The sequence below is a fragment of the Oreochromis niloticus genome, linkage group LG19, assembly GCF_001858045.2.
Source record: "Oreochromis niloticus isolate F11D_XX linkage group LG19, O_niloticus_UMD_NMBU, whole genome shotgun sequence".
NCBI lineage: Eukaryota > Metazoa > Chordata > Actinopteri > Cichliformes > Cichlidae > Oreochromis > Oreochromis niloticus.
In genome coordinates this window covers 3,699,563-3,718,921 of record NC_031983.2, presented here as the reverse complement: position 1 = coordinate 3,718,921, position 19,359 = coordinate 3,699,563, and the positions used below count along the sequence as shown (strand labels likewise).

The window sequence follows — 19,359 nt, the reverse complement described above, 5'->3', positions numbered from 1 at the left end:
GGAGTTTCTACTTTATTATTGGCTGTTGCTCTGTTAACAATGTAACTGATAGCTTGTTACCTGGGGGCTCTTTTTCATCAGCAACATGCTAATCCAGTGATAGATGTCAGTATCTATCACTGCAAACAGGAGTCTTCATACTTTATAAAATGTAAGCCTAATGTAAATGTAAAGCTCTCTATGTAAATCAGTAGATAAAATAAAACACTTAGCTAATATCAGTGTTTTCATTAGAGTGTGAATGTGTGTGGATGTTGCATAGAAAGCACTCAAGCTTGACTAGAAAAGTGCTATATAAGAACCAATCAGAACCCAAAAAAAGAGAAAATTGCGAAAAAGGTTTCTTTTTTCATAATTAACTGTACATTCTTAATACATGAAGTGAAATATTTTAAGCCCTTTGTTTGAATTTTGATGAACACTGTTTCTAATTCATAAAAATTCAAAACCTGGTAAGTGGAAATTATTAGTATAAATGTCAGTCGAGTTCAGTAAACAGAGAAAAGGGAACACGTTTCCCATCTTTACCTTTAGATCACATCATCACATCATAATCACACACTTTATCAAAGATCAAGAGTCAGCCCTAAATGAGAGTGCAGGAAGCCATCAACCAAAGGGCGAAATGACTGCAGACTGGTCAAGCTGCACGAAGATGCGGTGAACCTGATGCTTCCCTGTTTCCTGACCTAGAAGATGGAGATTAAAATTCAAGATTAATTCTTAAACAAAATCCTTATAATGTAGTCTCCTGTGTTTATGTGTGTTTTTGGCTTGAAACATTTCAGTTAAAACTGTTACATTTCTAAAAAGCAAAACCAAACCTTGTAGTCACACAAAAGAAACAGGACCTGAAACAGACAGACTTTAAGGGACACCAGAAAATCCGATATTCTGACCATTAAATACTCACTGAAACAGTAAAACCACAGTGCCAAGATGGGGGAAAGGGTGATCCTGGTAAACTGGGACAAACTACAAGCTGAAGATGTTATCAAGGAAATTGCTCCAGGAGCTTTGGATAAAAGTATCAGAAGGAAGTTTGTGTGTTGATGAATACATCAACATGATGAATACATCATAAAAAAAAAATTAACCACAATGGCAAAACACCATAGTTTTATTATTTTCATTCTTTATTGAACTTCTGCTAAGCCGGAGACAGAGCCCAGCAGAGACTTGGGCTTTAGCTCAAGGTTAAGACCCTTGTCAGATCTTTGTGGAGTATTTGTGTGTGGATTGGTAGACATATGCGAGTCAGAATTACACACAAATCATTGAATATTGAGAATGATTTTGCTCCAGCATTAGTTAATGTTCATTTTCAAAGTGGTGGTTATTATACTTGTGTCTTTAGCAGACTGTTTATATATTCAAATAATGTAATCAACCCAATGAAGCATGTTCAATTGTTTTATTGGAACTGAAAAAAGTATACCTCAAAAATGAAAATGGGTGACCATGTTAATCCTTTAGTACTAACTGTTGAGTTTTGTTTCTATAGCACACTGACCCAGTTAATCAAAATGTGGAAAACTGGGAGGGAAGTGTCATGTTAACTAATTGTTCAGTGGTCATTACATAATATTCATATTCATATTCAATGATTTATCTGACTTTTAACCCTGTGTGGATTGGAGATAAACCCCGCAAAATAAATTCAAAGTTCTACATCCAGTTCTTGTTTTTTAAGTCTTTAAAGATGTATAATATACAATTATTTCACCCAGGAAAAAGAGCAGTTCATAGACATTACTAAAAGCTCAAAATTACCATTTATGCCCATGATGAGTGTGTGTGCCAATCAGATCAGATCTGTTGTTCACCAGGTATTTGTATATAGCAACTTCACAGCTGTGGAAATTTTACTGAAGCTTTCTACTGAGATGAAAGACTTTCTCTCAGACCATGTACAGAGAGTTAGAGTGGGGCCTCACCTTTCCTCAGCCTTAACACTGGCTCTCCACAAGGCTGTGTACTGAGTCTCCTACTGTACACACATAACTGTGTCAGTACCCATCCAGACAATGCAGTCATTAAGTTTGCAGATGAAACCACCGTGGTGGGGCTCTCTGGGGGTGATGAGACAGCATACAGAGCTGAGGTTGAGAGGCTGTCGGATTGGTGTGCAGACTACAACTTGGACCTCAATATCACCAGGACAAAAGAGCTGGTAGTCAACTTCAGAGGCAGGAAGTCTTTGCTGCAGCCGTGAACGTGGAAAGGGGGGCCAGCTTCAAGTTCCTGGGTGTGCACATGGACACAGACCTCCAATGGAGCTTAAACACCTTGGCGGTTTTAAAGAAGGCCCAACAGCGTCTCCATTTTCTGAAAATCCTCAGAAAAATGGACCTGAAAAAGGAGCTGCTGATCGTCTTCTACCGTTGCTCCATTGAAAGTGTGCTGACATAACTATATTAAAAAAAACCAGTGTGAGTATATTATCTGAATACACAAAACCTCTGGCTTCCATTAGTGCAAGTCCTCCAACACTAGCACCTTACATCACTTCTTGTGGTTTTACCACCTGACATTTGACTTATCGCTGCCTGAAAGTGAAACAGCACAAGAAAGGGCTACCATTGTATCACCTGTGCTGTTGCTGTAGAACAAACAGCAAAGCTTACAGACAAGAGTTCCCATAAATTGCTTAAATGTTGCAGGGACTAAATTTAATTAACTTTAATTTGATGGTACATGGACCACAGGAACACCAATCTCTTTAACATGCCGAGTGTTTTCCTACAGAATGAAGAGCAGGCAGCAGGTGTTGTACAGGTACACAGTTTAATAGTTATTATAGACATTTTATGTACATTTCAACAGCTGTATTCTATGTGGTACAGCCTTTAAAATCTGCTGTTCATAGTTTGTAAATAAAAAAACAAAACAAAACTCATCAAATCTCGCAAACAGAATTTTTTTTTCCATTTTTCGGAAGACTAAAAAAAATATTTTATTGTATTAATCATGCATTACACAAACGAGAGTTACACAGTAAACTGTAGCATTGGTGAAAATAAAAGAAAAAAAATTGTTTGGACTTGTGATCAGTCAGGAGATACTCGTGTTACAAATATTTTCAAGTTAAAAAATAAAACAACAACAACAACAACAACAAGAATAATAATAATAATAATAATAATAATAATAATAATAATAATAATAATAATAATAATAACAATAACAACAACAACAACAACAATAAAACTGTGGATTGTAACAAACCAGAACAACAAATTAGACTTCCCCCTTTGGGCCAGCCAGTGAGACAGCAGCTTTTCAAAGAGTGAAGCGATATGATGGAGAGGAGGAGCAGAAGTCTCAGCCTGAACCAAACAAAGCTGCAGCTTCACCTGTTCACACTTGAACTGAGCTCATGCTGCATTCAGGTACCATTTCCCAGCTCATTAAACCAATTATTTGCCGGTTTGTTATTGGAAGTTGCCCTTTAACCAGAGCAGCCCTGCATTCAGATATGTGTACATCAAACTATTCTTTGATCTGTTTGAGGACAAAACTTGTTTTTACACAAATTAAATTTGCTTATTACTAACCAACAAATTTTAAAAAACAAAATAAACCAAAAACACCTCACACAGTGACCACTTTATTATAGGTACCTAAACACGGATGGCGTTTAGTACAACTGCTTTGCTGTAAGATCTGTCTTTACAAATATCAGAATATTCCACTTATAGTGATAGTGTCAAAAATGCGTACTTGCATGTGTGTGTGTCAGTTCTGTGGGGTCAACATATAAAACGTGGAACTCTGACACGAGTGTACAGAAAATACCATTAAAAAAAAAAAAAAAAAAAAAAAACCTACTTTTGATGGGTCAGAATATTAGAAACACCTCTCAACATGATGATATTTTGTAGTGTATACCCATGACCTCCCTTCAGGTGATATCAACAAAAAAAACAAAAAAAAAAAAACATTACAGCCATAACAAAATGATCTTTATGGCAGCTGTATTATACTATAACAAACTGTTCATGTGTACAGTGTACACAAAATTTTAAAAGTTCATTTCTTAATAAAAAAACAAACAGACCTAATTAGATTCAAATATATTGATTATGGGGGGAAAGCATCATTTCAGCAAGTTGTGTATTTGTAGTTCAAGAAGTTCTCCCCTGTAAAACCTTTTAGCTATGACCTCACATCATTTTATCCAGTCTACATAAACAAGGTCATATAAGACTGGCCTAGGAAGGAGTTGGTCAGACTTTTTTTCCACCAGCGATTTTACCGGCTGCAGTAAAAGACATACTGCAGTGTAAATTAGAATGAACAGAATGACTTAGTAAGCATTTGGTACCTTGCATTTATGAATGGCTATGCTTGGATTACATTTTCTATGCAAATTCATTTTGTTTGTACATTTCTTTAAAGCACATAATTAGTTCTGTCTTACACCAGCATTAAGTTGGCAAAGAAATGTAACTTTCTTATGCCAAGTAAGTATTTTAAATATGTAACTTTTTTAAAACTAATGCTAGCATAAGACAAAGCTAAGAGTTAACATGCTAAGGCTGTTGGTGTAAAAGATGCAAGAGTTTCACTGTGGAGTAATGAAAATGTATCTTGTGCTTGGAGTCTTTCAGTTGATGATATTGGACTTGCATGCTGTACCTCTGGAGCAAACACCTTATCACTGTGATAAGCTGCTGTTTCACACTGGAATGTGTGCCATGTTAGACATTAGCTCGAATGGACAAATGTATATTAAAGGTTGATATTTAGCATCAGGACAGCCGCTAACAGACACAGCTGTCCCTCTCCTCAGCCGTTTCAACTCGCAGCAGCAGTTCCTGTCTTTACATGATTTGAGATCAGGGCCCAAAACTGAAGCCAGACGTCTTGACAAATCAGACTGAGGTGAGGGGTTTTTGGTTAATGGGTCATCCATTGTGGCAGTAACTATATTGTGGATTTTTTTAAAAAAAATTAAAAAGGACTATAAAAACTAGATTTCTTTACACAAACAAAAATATGTAACTACAGTAATGCTGAATCCTCCACTTGTTACACTGTTAAACGTGGGGCTCTGATTGGCCAAGCAGGAGGCTGAGGTCTGTGAGTATTAACCAAAACATTCTCAGAGGCAAAAAGAAAATCTGATATTAAACCCAGTCTGTTTGCTCAAAACATTTCTTCTTAATTTTCCCCCCTTTACAAGCTGTAAAACTTGCTCTGCAGAAGTTTTAGTTCAGATTTAATTATTAAAAAGTGAAAGAGAAAAAACAAGTTCAAACATCACATGTTCTGTTCTCAGGTTGACTGTTGACTGAAGGTTTAAAGGAAAAATCCCCCTGAGATGTGATTCCAACAGTTAAACATCTGATTAACCTCTGGGCTTTCTCTTTAGTACAGTTCCTCAGGCAGTCTTACAGCAGGGTTTAATGTGGCTAATGTGTTGTCACTGTCACTAAACAGATGCTAAAATTGTTGTGACAGGAGGAGTGTTTACATAGACACAAGTACCCCAGTTCTGATCATACTGTGAATGATACATAGAACAGTTTATAGCTTCCTGTGTTGGGACACAGGCATCTCGCATGATGTCCACCTGTGGAACAGCTTAGATGTTCTATGTTTATAATTTGGCAAATGTTTTTTGAGCAGCTAATTAAAATACACTTTAAACTCATACACATATGAATTAGACTACACACAAAACACTTGATTACCAGATATTTTTGCAACTTGGAAACGATTTTGAACAGGCCAAACGTCTAAAATCAACTTAAATAGCTGCTACTTTTCAGTGTTTCGGCATTAAAAGATTGGTGATTCAATCTTTTGTTTCTGTCCAGGTAGCTGGCAGCATTCAGAAACCTGGGTCAGATGTTTGCTTGTAGCTTTTCACTCTTCTTTCACATGAATCCAGCCAATCAAGAGAATTTGACACAAAAAAACCAAAAAACAAAAAACAGATCTAAACAGACGCTCTTTTCCACGTAAACTCTCTGAAGAAGCAGTGTGTACAAAGCACAACAGAGACACTGGTGTTTAAGTTTTTTCTGTTTTACCAGAGCTTAGCACAGCCATGAAAATGTCAAAATTGTTTCTTCAGACTGTTTTGTCTAGACAGGAGATTAATGTAATGAGAGGATGTTTTAGGCTCTCTCCTGAGGCAGGTGACAGCCAGTACAAAACCGTACTCAACTCGAATTCTTTGCTACTCTATATTTTTGCTAGTTAAACTAGTAGTTAGCTCTACTAAATGGATAGAAAGAAAGTGCAGACTTTGGAGACTCATTAGAGTGATCCACTCTTGGACATTTCTAGCTGTATCACCTCATGTTAAGTGACTGGGAGAGCAGACTGCTTAATGCACTACAGTTGTGCTTAGATTTGGGTTCATATGCCACTGAAGCTTCAATACCTGGGGAGTAGTAGAGCTTTCTCTATGTATAACAAACATAGAGAAAGCACTGGCAGCCAATTAGAACTTCATTTGGGACTGCAAGCCTGCTCTAAACTGCCTTGAAAGTAGAGTTCTTAGAGTTATTAGAGAAAAATTAGCCAAATGGGGGTGAATTCAGTACAGATTCCAATAAACTTCTCACAAAGGTCATTTTTCGAGTGGTAACTGTCTCCTCTCAGACACGCCTGAACATTTACCAAATGGGTAAAAATCAGTTCTCAGCATTGAGTCCATTGTCCCATTGAGTGGGACAGAAAGAGAAACAGGGGAAAGGTGTAGTGCTACGATTCGACAGTTTAATGTGCTACATTTGACCGTCGCATTACGATGCTAAATGACAACAGTAAGAAATAAAAGAGCGATGGGTTAACTCATCTAGATGTCAGGCTGTTTTCCTTGACCAGGTCTAATTTTTTTTTTTTTTTTTTTGGGGGGGGGGTGGGGGGGGGATTTTTTTCTTTACGTCTGCCCTCTGCTCCAGCTCTCCTGTCTGGGATCAGGAGTCACAGTAGTGTTAATGAATAGGGACAGGCATGTAGTGTCAAAGCTACCTTAGGGATTTGTGAGTGGCCAGATGGGTTTCAGGCAAGCTGCTCCAAGTTGATCATTAAACACATTTCTGCTGTCTCTTCAATTAGCTGTAGGGAGATCACACCATTCCACCTCTTAACTTAAAAACTTGTGTAAGAAAACTGTGTGTTTGTTCGGTTGTCCGTTGGAGATTCTGTCACCTCCAGTCTTTCATATTAATATATATTCTGTGTTCAGAGACCTGAACAGACCTGAATCCTGTTGTGTACAGACTAGCCCCTCTCTCTTTGTCTGTCTGTGTCCCTCACCTCGAGGTCATCTCCTCTTTTTTCTTTTGTTTAAATCTTCTCTTCCTCGTCTATACGTAGACTCTGGCAAGGGCGTCGGCTCCAGCGGAGGCAATGTAGGCCTTGGAGGGGTGGAAGGCCACGTCGTAGATGGCCTCCTCGCTCTTCTTACGATGAGCTGTGATCTCTTGAACACACGTTTTACTGTCTAGGTTCCACAGACGCAGAGAGCAGTCGTGACCTGAGGAGAAGAAAAAAAGTGTAAGCCATTATGTCATTTTTGTTACAAAGTCATTTGCACAAACCAAACTCATTTCCTTCTCATCTGACTTGAAAAGTGATAGAAACAAATGATAATGTTATATTAAAATTTTGAACGCACTGCAAGTTTTGTCACACAGTTGTCTTAACTGCCATAACATGAGCAGAAGCAGGAGACTTAGGAAGGCACATGTGCTTAGTTTCTGTGATCAAAACTGACCCTGCGCTGGGAGATGTCACCCAAATCCAGCTTAGCTGCTACCTGGACCAAATGAAAACTGTCATATAGAAAGAGAGTGAACGGTCAGCTAATTTATCTCTAGCTCTTGGTGCTTAAATAGCTGTAAAATTAGCTTGCTCTGTAATGTTTCAAATTAACCACTGCCAAAATTGTCTGCACAGCGTCTCCCAACCTTTTGGAGCCACTCCACATATTTTACATTAGAAAAATCACACGGCACACCATCAAACCAAAAATGTCACAAAAAGCACATTGATCATTTTTCCCTGTGCATCAGGCATAGCAGAATTGGTACGGTTTGTCCCCGGGATACCTTTTTTGCTTTGTTCTGACCACTACTCATGCTAGGACCTTCACCTGGGTCAGAATTTTCTCCAGGACACAGGTCAGATTGACTTTTTCTTTTAAAATATTTATCTATTGCTATTTCGCGCTGCATTCACAGTATTACTATTATGTCATTTCTTCTTCATCTTCTTCTGTTTTACTGGAGGTTAGCATTCTATTATATTGTCTCTTATTTCTAACATTTTAAGTATCAAAAAAATTAAGAAAATACAAAGAAGTAGAGTGAGAAAAAAAACCTGTAAACCTTAGTGCTTCCAAACCTGCTGCCCCTTTAGGAATTAAGAGAGTAAGTAGCAGCCAGGTTCTGCTACTCAGATGCACTTAATTATCAGTGAGTATGAGAACCTCTACAACAGCAGACGTTTTTTGGCAGTTTTAAGCTTTTAATAAGATGATATTGGAGAAGAAATTCTTTCTGCCCTTCAGTTTGGGAAGGGTTATAAGGAGACTTCTAAACAGTTTAAAGTCCAGCATTCTACAATGAAAAATATTCTAAAGGAATAAATTAAGCCCATAAAGAAATGTCAACAACCCCCAATGAACTGAACCAGTGTTTGGTGTTATGCCATACACTGTCTGTAATAATAAAGATATAAATGTTTACATGCACTGTAGCTGGGCTCTCTCCAAGGATAAAGAGCTAACATGCAAGGAGTAGCTAGGCAGAAATTGAATCCACCACTGACATGCTCTCATCCTTAAAACCTTGATTATATATTGTGCAACACGCCAATAATTTGGTAAGGCGATTTCTTAGTATTGGCAAATAATTTTAATTGTTCTGCTGATAACTGAAAAATAAATAAGGAGAGACAAAAGAAAGACCCTTCAACCATGTTATGAGGGTTGCCATTGGAAAGTTTGTCCACCAGAGTGCAGTATACTCGGATCAGCTGGTTGCTGTTTCCCCAACAGGGAAGTTGCAGTTGGGCAGAGCAAGTAATCCAAGACTTCTCGTGACAATAAAACAAAAGTATTTTTAAATTTCATTTTCATATTATCTTGGTTATTACACGTAGCAATTTTTAGGGAAATCCATTTATATTTTGTGTATCTAGAAGAAAAAGCTTTATTGGCCAATATATATTGCCTATTTTTAAAAATCACCAAGTATTGGTCTGAAAAATACTACATCAGTCAGGCTCTACAACCATCATACCAAATAATTGCAATATTATATGACAATGCATTCTGTGCCCCAAGTGAAACTGAGTGCAGCTATTATGTGCCCTGACAAACGTCCACAGCTGAAAACTGAGCATATTTCCAGCCCAAGACAAGAGACCTGCTGACTTGTGGTTAGCAGACATTTTTTGAAAGGTCACAGAGAAACTGAGTAATTGAATGTGTGACAGGACCAGTGAAACCCACATCACAGCCTGCTCTTTGGATCCTGCTATCAAACCCCAATTGTCCAAATTGGCCAAGATGTGGCCACTCTTCTCATTGAGTTGACAGTTCCTTAATACATTCAGTATTAAGTGAAACAGTGGATGGAAATCAGTGTGAACGGCTGATGTCATCACCAAAACTGAATGTTACAACATGAGACACCAAAAGTGCTTTTTGTGCAGGGGGTTGTGCCTATCAGACTATGATAGGAAAGTGCATCACCTTTTGGGGCTGACAACCTGAACAGAACCTGGGCCAAAGACATCTGACCTCAATATGGAGAGGCACCAGTGGGTTGTCTGGGGAACCAGTAATCCAAACATAGATGGGCAATGCCTACACCATGAGCTCTGTCACTAAGCCTGATTAATGTGTCTAAATGTCTAAATGAAATGTGGAAAATCTTGGATGGAAGAGCTGTGGGGGCACCTGTGCTTGGATTGTGAGACAGGGCCAAATAAACTGTCAGTGATGGATCTATAGGTGGTGCATTAACTAAGTCAGCTTTTTCCAGATCCTGTCTATAGCCAGACACAGTGAAATTAGTAGATTTTGGATTGATACATCATCAGAAAACCTCACAAAACATACATTGCTTCTTAGTTGTACGGTGAAACAGAGAAAACAGGTGTTTTGTTTTGGCTAAAAAGCGCAGCAGGACTGGCAGCATACTGGTCTGACAACTCTAAAACTGGGTCAAAGGACTCTGAGAAGAGGATTGTGCCTTGTAAGAGCAGCACCTCCCAGGACTTTCTCTACTAACGTGACCCCAGTGCCAGAGCTCATGACAAAATGCATGCCCTTTGGTCTCCGTCAAAAGACTCCTCACATGGGAAAGCCAGCTAGCCAGATGAAGTGTTCGTGGTGAGGTCAGGAGCATAAGGATTGAGGAATGACTGCGGTGACAGGGGTATATACGCAGGCGGGGCCTAATATATAGCACTGCAGGTCATTTGACTTAAAGGTGTGAACAAAGCCGTTGTGAGGCAAGTGTCCTAGTTCAACACGCTTAAAAATCAATGCTATATGTGTTGTACAAGTAAATAGACTGAAAGGGAACACTCAGTTATGTAATGGTACAAAGCAAAGTTGAACTAACTTACACAGATTTCAATCTTCACTAGTCACCATCTACAGCACGCATGAAGAACTGTAATAACTTTCAGAATTTAATTTTAAAAAAGCTAAATTAAATTCAATGCTTTATTTTGAGCTCCAGGAAGACTTTTATGGGACTTACTGCCAGACATCAGGTAGATGCCGTTGGGATCCACGGCCAGGCTAGTTACTGCATCCAGATGAGCCACCATGGCATGAATCACTTTACCTGCACAGAGAACACAAGGCACACCTAAGCACTTCAAAAAGCCTGAAAGACTAATTTTTCTCAAGTCAAAATAATTCAGAGTCACTCTATACACAGTATCTGTAGCGGGAGCTGTGAAACCTGATCTCACCAATCAGGATCACCATCTTTGGAGTGATGGACACAGCTGGGGAGTTGCTGCAGACTGACCTGACTTGTTATCAAAGAATTTGATGTGTCGATCTTCATGAGCAGTGATGGTGACTGGCAGTGTGGGATGACTCACCACCTTATTTATATGATTTGACCCCGGCAGAGCTGAGGAGGGAGAGAAGAAGATAACACTGTTTCCTGTCCTCAAAAACCCATCACACACCTCATATCTGTTCATGGTTGTTTGTGCTCTTACTGCCATCTCCCTGTCCTTTGAGCACCAGTGCTTGCTGGGAAGTTTCCAGGTCATACACCACCACATCTCCGCTATTAAAGGATGCCACCATGTGAGCAGGGTCACAACCATTGAAGTCCACCGATGTAGGGATCCCGTGCTCTGCTGACAGATGTAAACATCAGCGAGTCTGTTCAAACTCCCTCCTGCAGGAAGTGCACCGTTTTTCTTCTTCTTACCATGGTTTGTATTGAAAGTGCTGATGCAGGGGTTTTTCTCTGTTGGGTTCCACAGCTTCACTGTTCCGTCGGCCGAGCAGGACAGGAGGCGGTTTTTGATACCGCTGTATGCCAATCCCCACACAGCATCCGTGTGTCCTAACCAGGAACCTGCCAGGACGCTGGGATCTGATTGGAAGAGAGATAAGAAATGAGAGGGGCCTTGTGTTTTTGTAACTGTACATTTATCTAACTGACAAATATTCCCAAATGAGAGAGAAAACTTTAACAAAGGGAAGACATTTTTGATGTCTTTGTAAGGTTTTGTGAAATAAAATGTTCCCAGAAATTGTATTTTCCCAAGCAAAGACATTTTTTAAAATGCAGCATCTTGTTCAGAAAGTAAAGACAAGAGAAAAGCAGCCTTAAAAGGAGCAGAGCTAAAAGCAAAAACAAACAAACTTGGGAACCGTGATTCCAAGAATAAAACAAAAAAAGAAAAAGACCATTTTTGGGGAAAGCAGACCCATCTGAGATAATCTAAAAAAAAAAATTATGTTTTTGAAAAACAAGGAGATGATCATGAAAGGAGACAACCGGTTTACTTGTTTTTCTTTTGGCTGTTGCCATAACGAGTCGCCACAGTGGATCATCTCCCCATTATTAGTATACCCTTCTGCTACACCAACACTCGGCATGTCCACTCTCACTCAATCCATGAATCTTCTCTGTGGTCCCATTTCCTCCTGCCTAGCAGCTTCATTTTCAACATCCTTTGTCCAATATATCCACTGCCCCTCCTCTGTGCATGCCCAAACATCTCAGCCTTGTCGCTCTAACTTTTCATAACTGCCCAACCTGAGCTGTCTCTGCCATCTTCAGCTTGGACTCTCCTCTTTTTGTTAGTGCCACTCCAAACCATACACCATAGCAGGGATCACTGCCATCTCTTAAAACCTTTTCCCTTTCACTTAGTGAAATGGTGTGTACCATAAGTGTCGTAGGGATCAACATTTGAGCTGGGGATGTTCCACCATTGGATGGTTGCGTCGAGACCACCACTAAAACACTGTTCACCACTGGAGGTCATCGCCAATGACAACACTGGTCCACTGCAGAGAGAAAAGAGCATCATCACCAGAGCTTTGATACAATACAAACAGTTACTGATGATGTCAAGTGCAAACAAGACATTTTCTGATATTTTAATCAAATTCTTTCTTTATTTATTTTTAAATATTAAAAAAACAAAAACAACTCTTCAGACATATTTTAATACAATTTTTTCAAATTCAAATGTTTTAGTTATTTTTAATTCTACTATTATCTGGCAATATGGTCCATTAAATTTTCCAGATTTTTTTTTAACACTTTTCTGTTACTTGGTGTTTTACTTACATTTTTCAGACATATTTTCTGCTGCTGAGCTTATTCTCATGCTGTAGCTACAGGGTGTCCGCCAGTCTTAATCACTAGTAATGCTCATTTATTCATAGCTGCTGCCACTAAAAAGAATTTGTCTTCCTGCCAACAGCAGTTCACCACAGGTCTGAAATGACCTTTTTTTGTTCTTTTAACTCACATTGTTTATATTACTTGTGTCACTTAAAAGATGAACAAATCTGATGTGACTTGAAAAAGTTAGAAAACACCATGGAACCTCAACCATCAAGTCAAATTAGAACCTTAGACACACTGTGTGTGTTTGGATACATACACATGCGCTCTGAATGTGAAGATCGGTTCCACGTCGAAAGAGGCACTTCTGGAAAAAACAAACAACAACAACAACAACAACAACAACAGTGAAATAAATATGCAGATTGTTACTTCATCACCAAACAGACTCTTCTTCAACTCTGTTACAGGCGGCAGTGACTGTTTTTCACTGTACGACAGTAAGTCCTGAGGGGTATTATTTAAAGGGATTATTTGTAAGACACTGACGCATCAGAAGCTTGTGGTGTGAGTTTGAACAGAATAGTGCCATGGAAATGCTGCGATGAGGAGAAAATGAGATGCTAATACTGAAGGATCTGTCAGGTTTGTAAGGAGAGGATTTTCCTCTGAAGCAGAGTGAATAAAGGCTTTTCTACATGATGAGATGAGGAAATACTGTCCATGCTGAGCGTTCTTTTCTCAACCAACTGAACTTTTTCTTTTTTTTAAAATTTAGGATACCCTTTAGTAAGTGATATTTGCTTTGATCAGAGCTTTGCAATGTTGCCCGTATGTCAACCAGCTCTGAGCACTTCACTGCAAATGGTTTCCAGAAGCAACCCTTGCAACAAGTTAATCACTGGAAATTCTTTCTTCAATGGAAGACCATCATTTAGGTTGTGTAATGTAAAGCATAGATAGAGCAAAAAATATAGAGCAAACCACCTTATTATTTAACTATTGCAGTAATACCAGTCATGGCAAGAACTGTTCAGCTAAGAGAAACGAATATAAGCATGCTGTAACTAGAGAAGGTATCATTAGGATCACAGCAGCAAAGACCAAGGTGTTCAGGTGCTGGCTGTTTAAGTTAAGGGAATGTCTTATTTTACATAAAACTATATAATTTGGTGTCTGTGAAGGTTCTCAGTCATCCAGTATAAGGAGCTTGAAAAGAAAGGAGTTCTTTAAGTTTCCTTGAAGACGCTTCACCTCTCATCCGAGAAGCTTCTTCAGTTCAGAACTGAAGCACCTTGGACTATATATTTTGGTGTAATTTATGCCAAAGTCTTGATTATTCTGGTAATACTGCTTGGAGGTTTATGTGTACATCTAGTGTTACCCTACTTTTTGGCAGGGACGGTCTTGGTGAGGTTCCACAATTTAAGGGTGTGATCCTCGGACACGGTGACCAGGCAGGGCTCAATGGGATGAAAGTCTAGTGCTCGGACACCATCGAAGTGGCTCCTTAGCGTGTACTTGGGGTTCCATGTCTTCCTGAACGAAGACTCCTTACTGGACGGCAGCTAAGGAAAACAAGATGACTGTTAGCGCAACTTCTAAAGAATGTTTGAGTTTTAAACTCCAGCTTAGGTTTTGTTTTTCCCCTTACATCATAGCCATAGTCAGTTTCATCGTTGGTGACTGTGAGGTCGGCAAGGTCACCCAGTCCCAGCACGCTCTCCAACACGTCATCTGACCCCCCAAGTAAGAAGGACTTTCCCCCGCCAGTAGGAAACGGTAGAGGCTCCGCTGCAGAGTGATTGGCTTTAGTAAACACACTGTACCTCTTTATTACAAGATTATATTCATTAGCTGTTGCCATAATGATTTTACAGCCACACAATTCATTCACTGGAAAAATAATCATCAATAATTTAAGTATTTGCATTTATTTATTTAAGGTGGATAATATTCAAGAAGAGAGGAAAGGACGCAGCCTTTAAATCTTTACAATCAGTGGGATTCATGTACATCTCTTACCCCACTCTGTCCCGTCTCCGGAGCTCCGAGCCTCACCCGCCCCTTCTCCATCCTCAGCCGTCACCAAGAAGTCAAATTCCTTTAGCGCCTCCTCTGTGTCGGCATCATCCTCTGATGCTAAGCCCTCGTTTCCCACCTAAAAGAGCAGGAGGGGAAAGAGAGAAAAAACAAAACACAAGTTAAGAATTAAGGAAGAGGTGTTGAAGGAAGTAGTTAGAGGGGGAAAGTGGTGATTTAAAATGGGGCTGCCTGATCTCTGTTTACCTTGGTCTTATGTTTCTTGGCTCGGTGATGTTTGTCAGTGCTGATGTCATCCATCAGGTCCCCCTCCTCCTCATCGTCTTCATCGCTGTCTTCTGTGTTTTCCAGAAAGTTAAAAGTCTCCAGAACATCACCTGGACTCCTGGATATAAACACGCATATGGTTACACTTAGCTTGTCTGCTGTGTTGTGTTTGTGCTTGCACTGTCAGTGTGGTGGGAGATGTCACACTGGGGAGACTTGGCTCCTTTTCATGGGAAAGCGATATTAGGTTAGGGTTCGTTTCGGGTAGGCTTAGGCTATGTTCACACCGCAGGTGAAAGCGCATCAAATCTATGCGACCCATATCCGATCATGGTATGACAGTGTGAACAGCACAAATCCGATATTTTGAAATCCGACCACATGCGAAATCACTTTCGCATGTGGTATTGAATCCGATACATATCTGATGTTTTAGAAAGCGACTGCTGTTTGAATGGTCATGTTGCATTAAATCCGTCTTTTACGTCACTGACACAAGACAGGCGCCAATTATCAGCGCCGGACAAGACAAACGAAAAAGCATGGCGGCGGAAACTGGAGACTGAGGGAGTCAATGGACAGAAACTGAGGTTTTGGACTTGATTGGCATATGGGGAGACAATTCTATTCAAGCTAAACTTGAAGGGTTGTATTGTAACCGGGCTGTGTTCGAGTGCACTGCCAAAGAAATGGTTGAACGAGGGCACCTGCCCATTTTATGATGAGCTTGACCGTGTTTTGGGCAACAAGCCCAGCTGTCAGCCAGCTGTGACGTCTTCTTTTGCGCATGCGGACCGCTTTGAGGGCAGTGAACCATTCACACTAGAGCGCGTTTGCTGTCACATTTTATTTGTAGTGTGAACAACCACACACACAAAAAAAATCGGATTTGATCAAAAAATCAGAATTGAGCATTAAGACCTGCAGTGTGAACGTAGCAGATTAAGATTAACCGATCCTTTTTTTTTTTTTTTTTTTAGGATATGTTCATGCCTCATACAGTCAACACCCTTTGTAAAAATAAGATTAATTAGTTATTTGAACTTCATATTCATTCCCTAGGTGTCCTTGCCCCACAACCAGTCCCATTTGCAGCCCACTATCTTAGGCAAAGGCTAGGTCATGGTTATAATAACATAAAGCAAATGTTAGATTTAGATGTAGCTAGAATAATATAAACACTGACCAACATGAGAGGAAGAGGATGTGGTGCTGCTCATGTTGAGATGGTAAACAACAGTGGACAGTGAGAATCCATGTGTTATAGTGGGACATGAAACAAAATCAAGCCTTGAGAGCAAAGAAATGAAGCTTGATTCCTATCTAGAAAAATTCTAGATAGGCAAGTAAGCATTTTGTTACAAAGGAACTAACAATTCGTGTTCGATTTGCTGTTTTATGTTTTTTTGTTACTGGAGCGGTTTTCACAAAAGCTGAAATCAGTAAAGTACTAGGTGGTACTGCATGTGAACAATATAAGCTCACAGTGTTATCTTGATTGCTTTCAGCGTTTCAGCTGTGCGTCTGTCTGTACCTTTTGTCCTTGCGGCGCTCGGTCCCATTGATCAGGTGCTGCAGGTTCTTGTTCTCCACAGATCCATTCTGCTCTGAGCCTGACAGGCCAAGCAGAGAGCGAACCCTCTGAGTACGAACGTCGAGGATGGTGTCTGTGTATCCGACTTCCTGTAGGTACCTGACCGCCAAACAAACACGCACACTGTAAACTACACATCATTTGGTGAAATAATGATTTTTGTTAACAAATTAATTTTAAAAAATGATTTCAGCATTTTGCTTCCACTGAGAATACAAGTGTTCAAATGTTCTTACTGTCTGAGCAGCTGTCGTCCTTGTTTCCAGGTGAGCTGACTGTTGGCATGAACAGCAGAGACCTCTGAGTCTTTGGTGTCTAGGGACAAAAAGAGAAACTGTAATTTATACAGCACCGCCTGCTGGACACAAAACAGATAGGTTTCATCAGTTGTATTTAAAGCTGTAAGTTACTTCAAATCTAAGAGAAAATTCAGTTGTTGATCCATCAGTCCATCTTCTTATGCAATTCCAATCAACAATTAACATTTTAAAGAACTGTGTATGATGATGGATTTATATCAGTGTTTAATGCTCATGCATTTCTGGTTTATTCAAAAAACCTGACTAACTGCATGTCTTTAGACTATGGGAAGAAGCCAGAGTACCCAGTGAGAACCCATGCAGATACAGCATGAAAACTCCAAACACAAAGACCCTGGCCAGGTGGTGGATTTGAACCCAGGAGTTTCTTGCTGTGAGGCGACAGTGCTAATCGTTGCACCACCATGCCGCCCAGGGGCTAAGAACCTACATCTTTTATATGCAGTTTATAATAGGCCACACTGAATATAAAGCATCTGAACAACGAGAGATTAGTGGAGGGGAGTACGACACATCATACCTGATTCAAAACTTGGCATCTTCATTTCTCCTTGGTTTAGCTCTGTTCCATATTTTAACTTGTGGTATTTTGCTCTGAAAATGGAAAAAAAGAGAAACTAATCATCAACCAATCAATTAACACTGTTAAATATTAAAATAAACATTTAACATATTTTTTAAAGCATTGTAATCTTTTCTGCACATCAGTGTCACTCCCAAAACAATGAAAAAAAGCTGAAAGTGTGTGGTCTAAGAAAAGGGAAACAGATTTCCACTTAAGTAAAAGTTTACATTAAAATAATTTGAAAATGTAAATGCCTTAAACAGATGAAAATAAAATAAGGCTCTGTCCGATTCTTTATCAGTGAAACAAAGAATATGAAGTATACAATTAATCTATTACATCACTAGTGCACAAAAGCAACCCAAAAATCACAGAACAAAGCAGTAATTTAACAGCAGTCTGAAGCAGAACTATAGAAAGCCAATTAACTTTGTATTCAAACAAATTAAACATATCACTTTAATACACAAGCCCGGTTATTTGGTATATTAACTTCTCTGTTCTATATTTCAGAGCACCTGTGCTGTACCTGTGCGGAAAATAAGTGGCAGACACTGAGATGACACAACAACCACAGACAAGCTTCTAATCCATCACAACATAACCATGACAAGCTATTCTAAGCATGACAATGGCTGTGAATGAATTAGCCTTCTGCAAACTGAAGTGAAAGACTTGGCACAGTGAAATAAAAATATTTGCTCCCTTCTTGATTTTTTTTTTTTTTTTGCATATTTGTCACAAGTTTCAGATTGTTGAACAAATTTTGATATTAGAGAGCCCTCGTACAGTAAAACACAGCTTTAGATGATGATTTTACTGAAAACCCTACCGGGCTCTATGTGGAAAAATGATTTGTCCCCTAAACCTAATAACTGGGTTGGGCAGCAGTTTAGCTCAGTCGGATGAGCAGGCGGGTTCCTGTTGATCTTCGCTGTTTCTATCTAGCTCGTTAAAAGAGCAAAAAATATATTTAAAAAAAAAACAAACCCTAATGACTGGTTGTGCAAACCTTAGGAGCAAGAATTGGCAATGGATCCTTCCCACTGTGGAGGAATTTTGGTCCACTATTTTTGGCAGAATTGTTTGAATTCAGTCACACTGGAGGGTTTTCTAACATGAATGGTTTATTTAGCAAAATTAGATTTAAGTCCAGACTTTGAGTAGTCCAGTCCAAAACCTTGATTTTATTTATGGGTTTGTTTGTTTTCTTGCTTTTTTTTTTTTTTTTAAGTCATTCAGAGGTGGGCTTGCTGGTGTGTTTTTGGATCATCGCATAACCCGAGTGCAGGGATGAATTGATGGCTGGAAACCAGGATTTTCTGGTACAGAGCATTTTTTATGATTCTAAAGCAGCCTCAGACAATAATACTACCAATACCATATTCAACTTTATGATTTATGACATCCTGCGTGAGTTTTACAGCAGATGTAACAGGAGACAAACCTTCAAAAAAGTTCAAATTTTGTCTCATCAGTCCACAGAATATTTTCCCAAAAGTCTTGAGAACCATTGAGATGCTTTTCGCACATGTGAGACGAGCCTTTGTGTTCTTTTTGGTCAGCAGTGGTTTTCTCCTTGGAACTCTTCTATGGGTGCAATTTTTACCCAGTCTCTTTTTTTATTAGTGAAACCTGGACACTGATTTTAACTGTGGAAAGCAAGACCTGGAGTTGTTCTGGGTTCTTTAGTAACCTCCTGCAGGAGTGCTGTTGCCCTCAGAACCTGGATGTGGCTAGTGAAATCAAACTCAGCTTTCC

The 19,359-nt window shown here is 39.4% G+C and overlaps 1 protein-coding gene across 2 annotated transcripts in view; it reads right to left on the bottom strand.

The window, feature by feature from the left end:
- Positions 1-2,768: 2,768 nt before the first annotated feature.
- Positions 2,769-19,359, bottom strand: part of strn3 (striatin, calmodulin binding protein 3) — a 30,340-nt gene continuing 13,749 nt past the window's right edge. The window contains exons 3-16 of one of the 2 annotated variants that reach the window (XM_005455954.4): positions 17,554-17,627; positions 16,950-17,028; positions 16,654-16,812; positions 15,099-15,237; positions 14,835-14,970; positions 14,464-14,603; positions 14,199-14,377; positions 13,129-13,176; positions 12,402-12,523; positions 11,433-11,600; positions 11,215-11,358; positions 11,016-11,123; positions 10,740-10,826; positions 2,769-7,498 (exon numbers count right to left, since the gene is read on the bottom strand). In XM_005455954.4, the coding sequence (XP_005456011.1) occupies positions 7,329-7,498; positions 10,740-10,826; positions 11,016-11,123; positions 11,215-11,358; positions 11,433-11,600; positions 12,402-12,523; positions 13,129-13,176; positions 14,199-14,377; positions 14,464-14,603; positions 14,835-14,970; positions 15,099-15,237; positions 16,654-16,812; positions 16,950-17,028; positions 17,554-17,627 (1,753 nt within the window). In that variant the 3' untranslated portion in view covers positions 2,769-7,328. The remainder of the gene's footprint in view (positions 7,499-10,739; positions 10,827-11,015; positions 11,124-11,214; positions 11,359-11,432; positions 11,601-12,401; positions 12,524-13,128; positions 13,177-14,198; positions 14,378-14,463; positions 14,604-14,834; positions 14,971-15,098; positions 15,238-16,653; positions 16,813-16,949; positions 17,029-17,553; positions 17,628-19,359) is intronic. The other variant, XM_003451186.5, reaches the window with a different exon arrangement.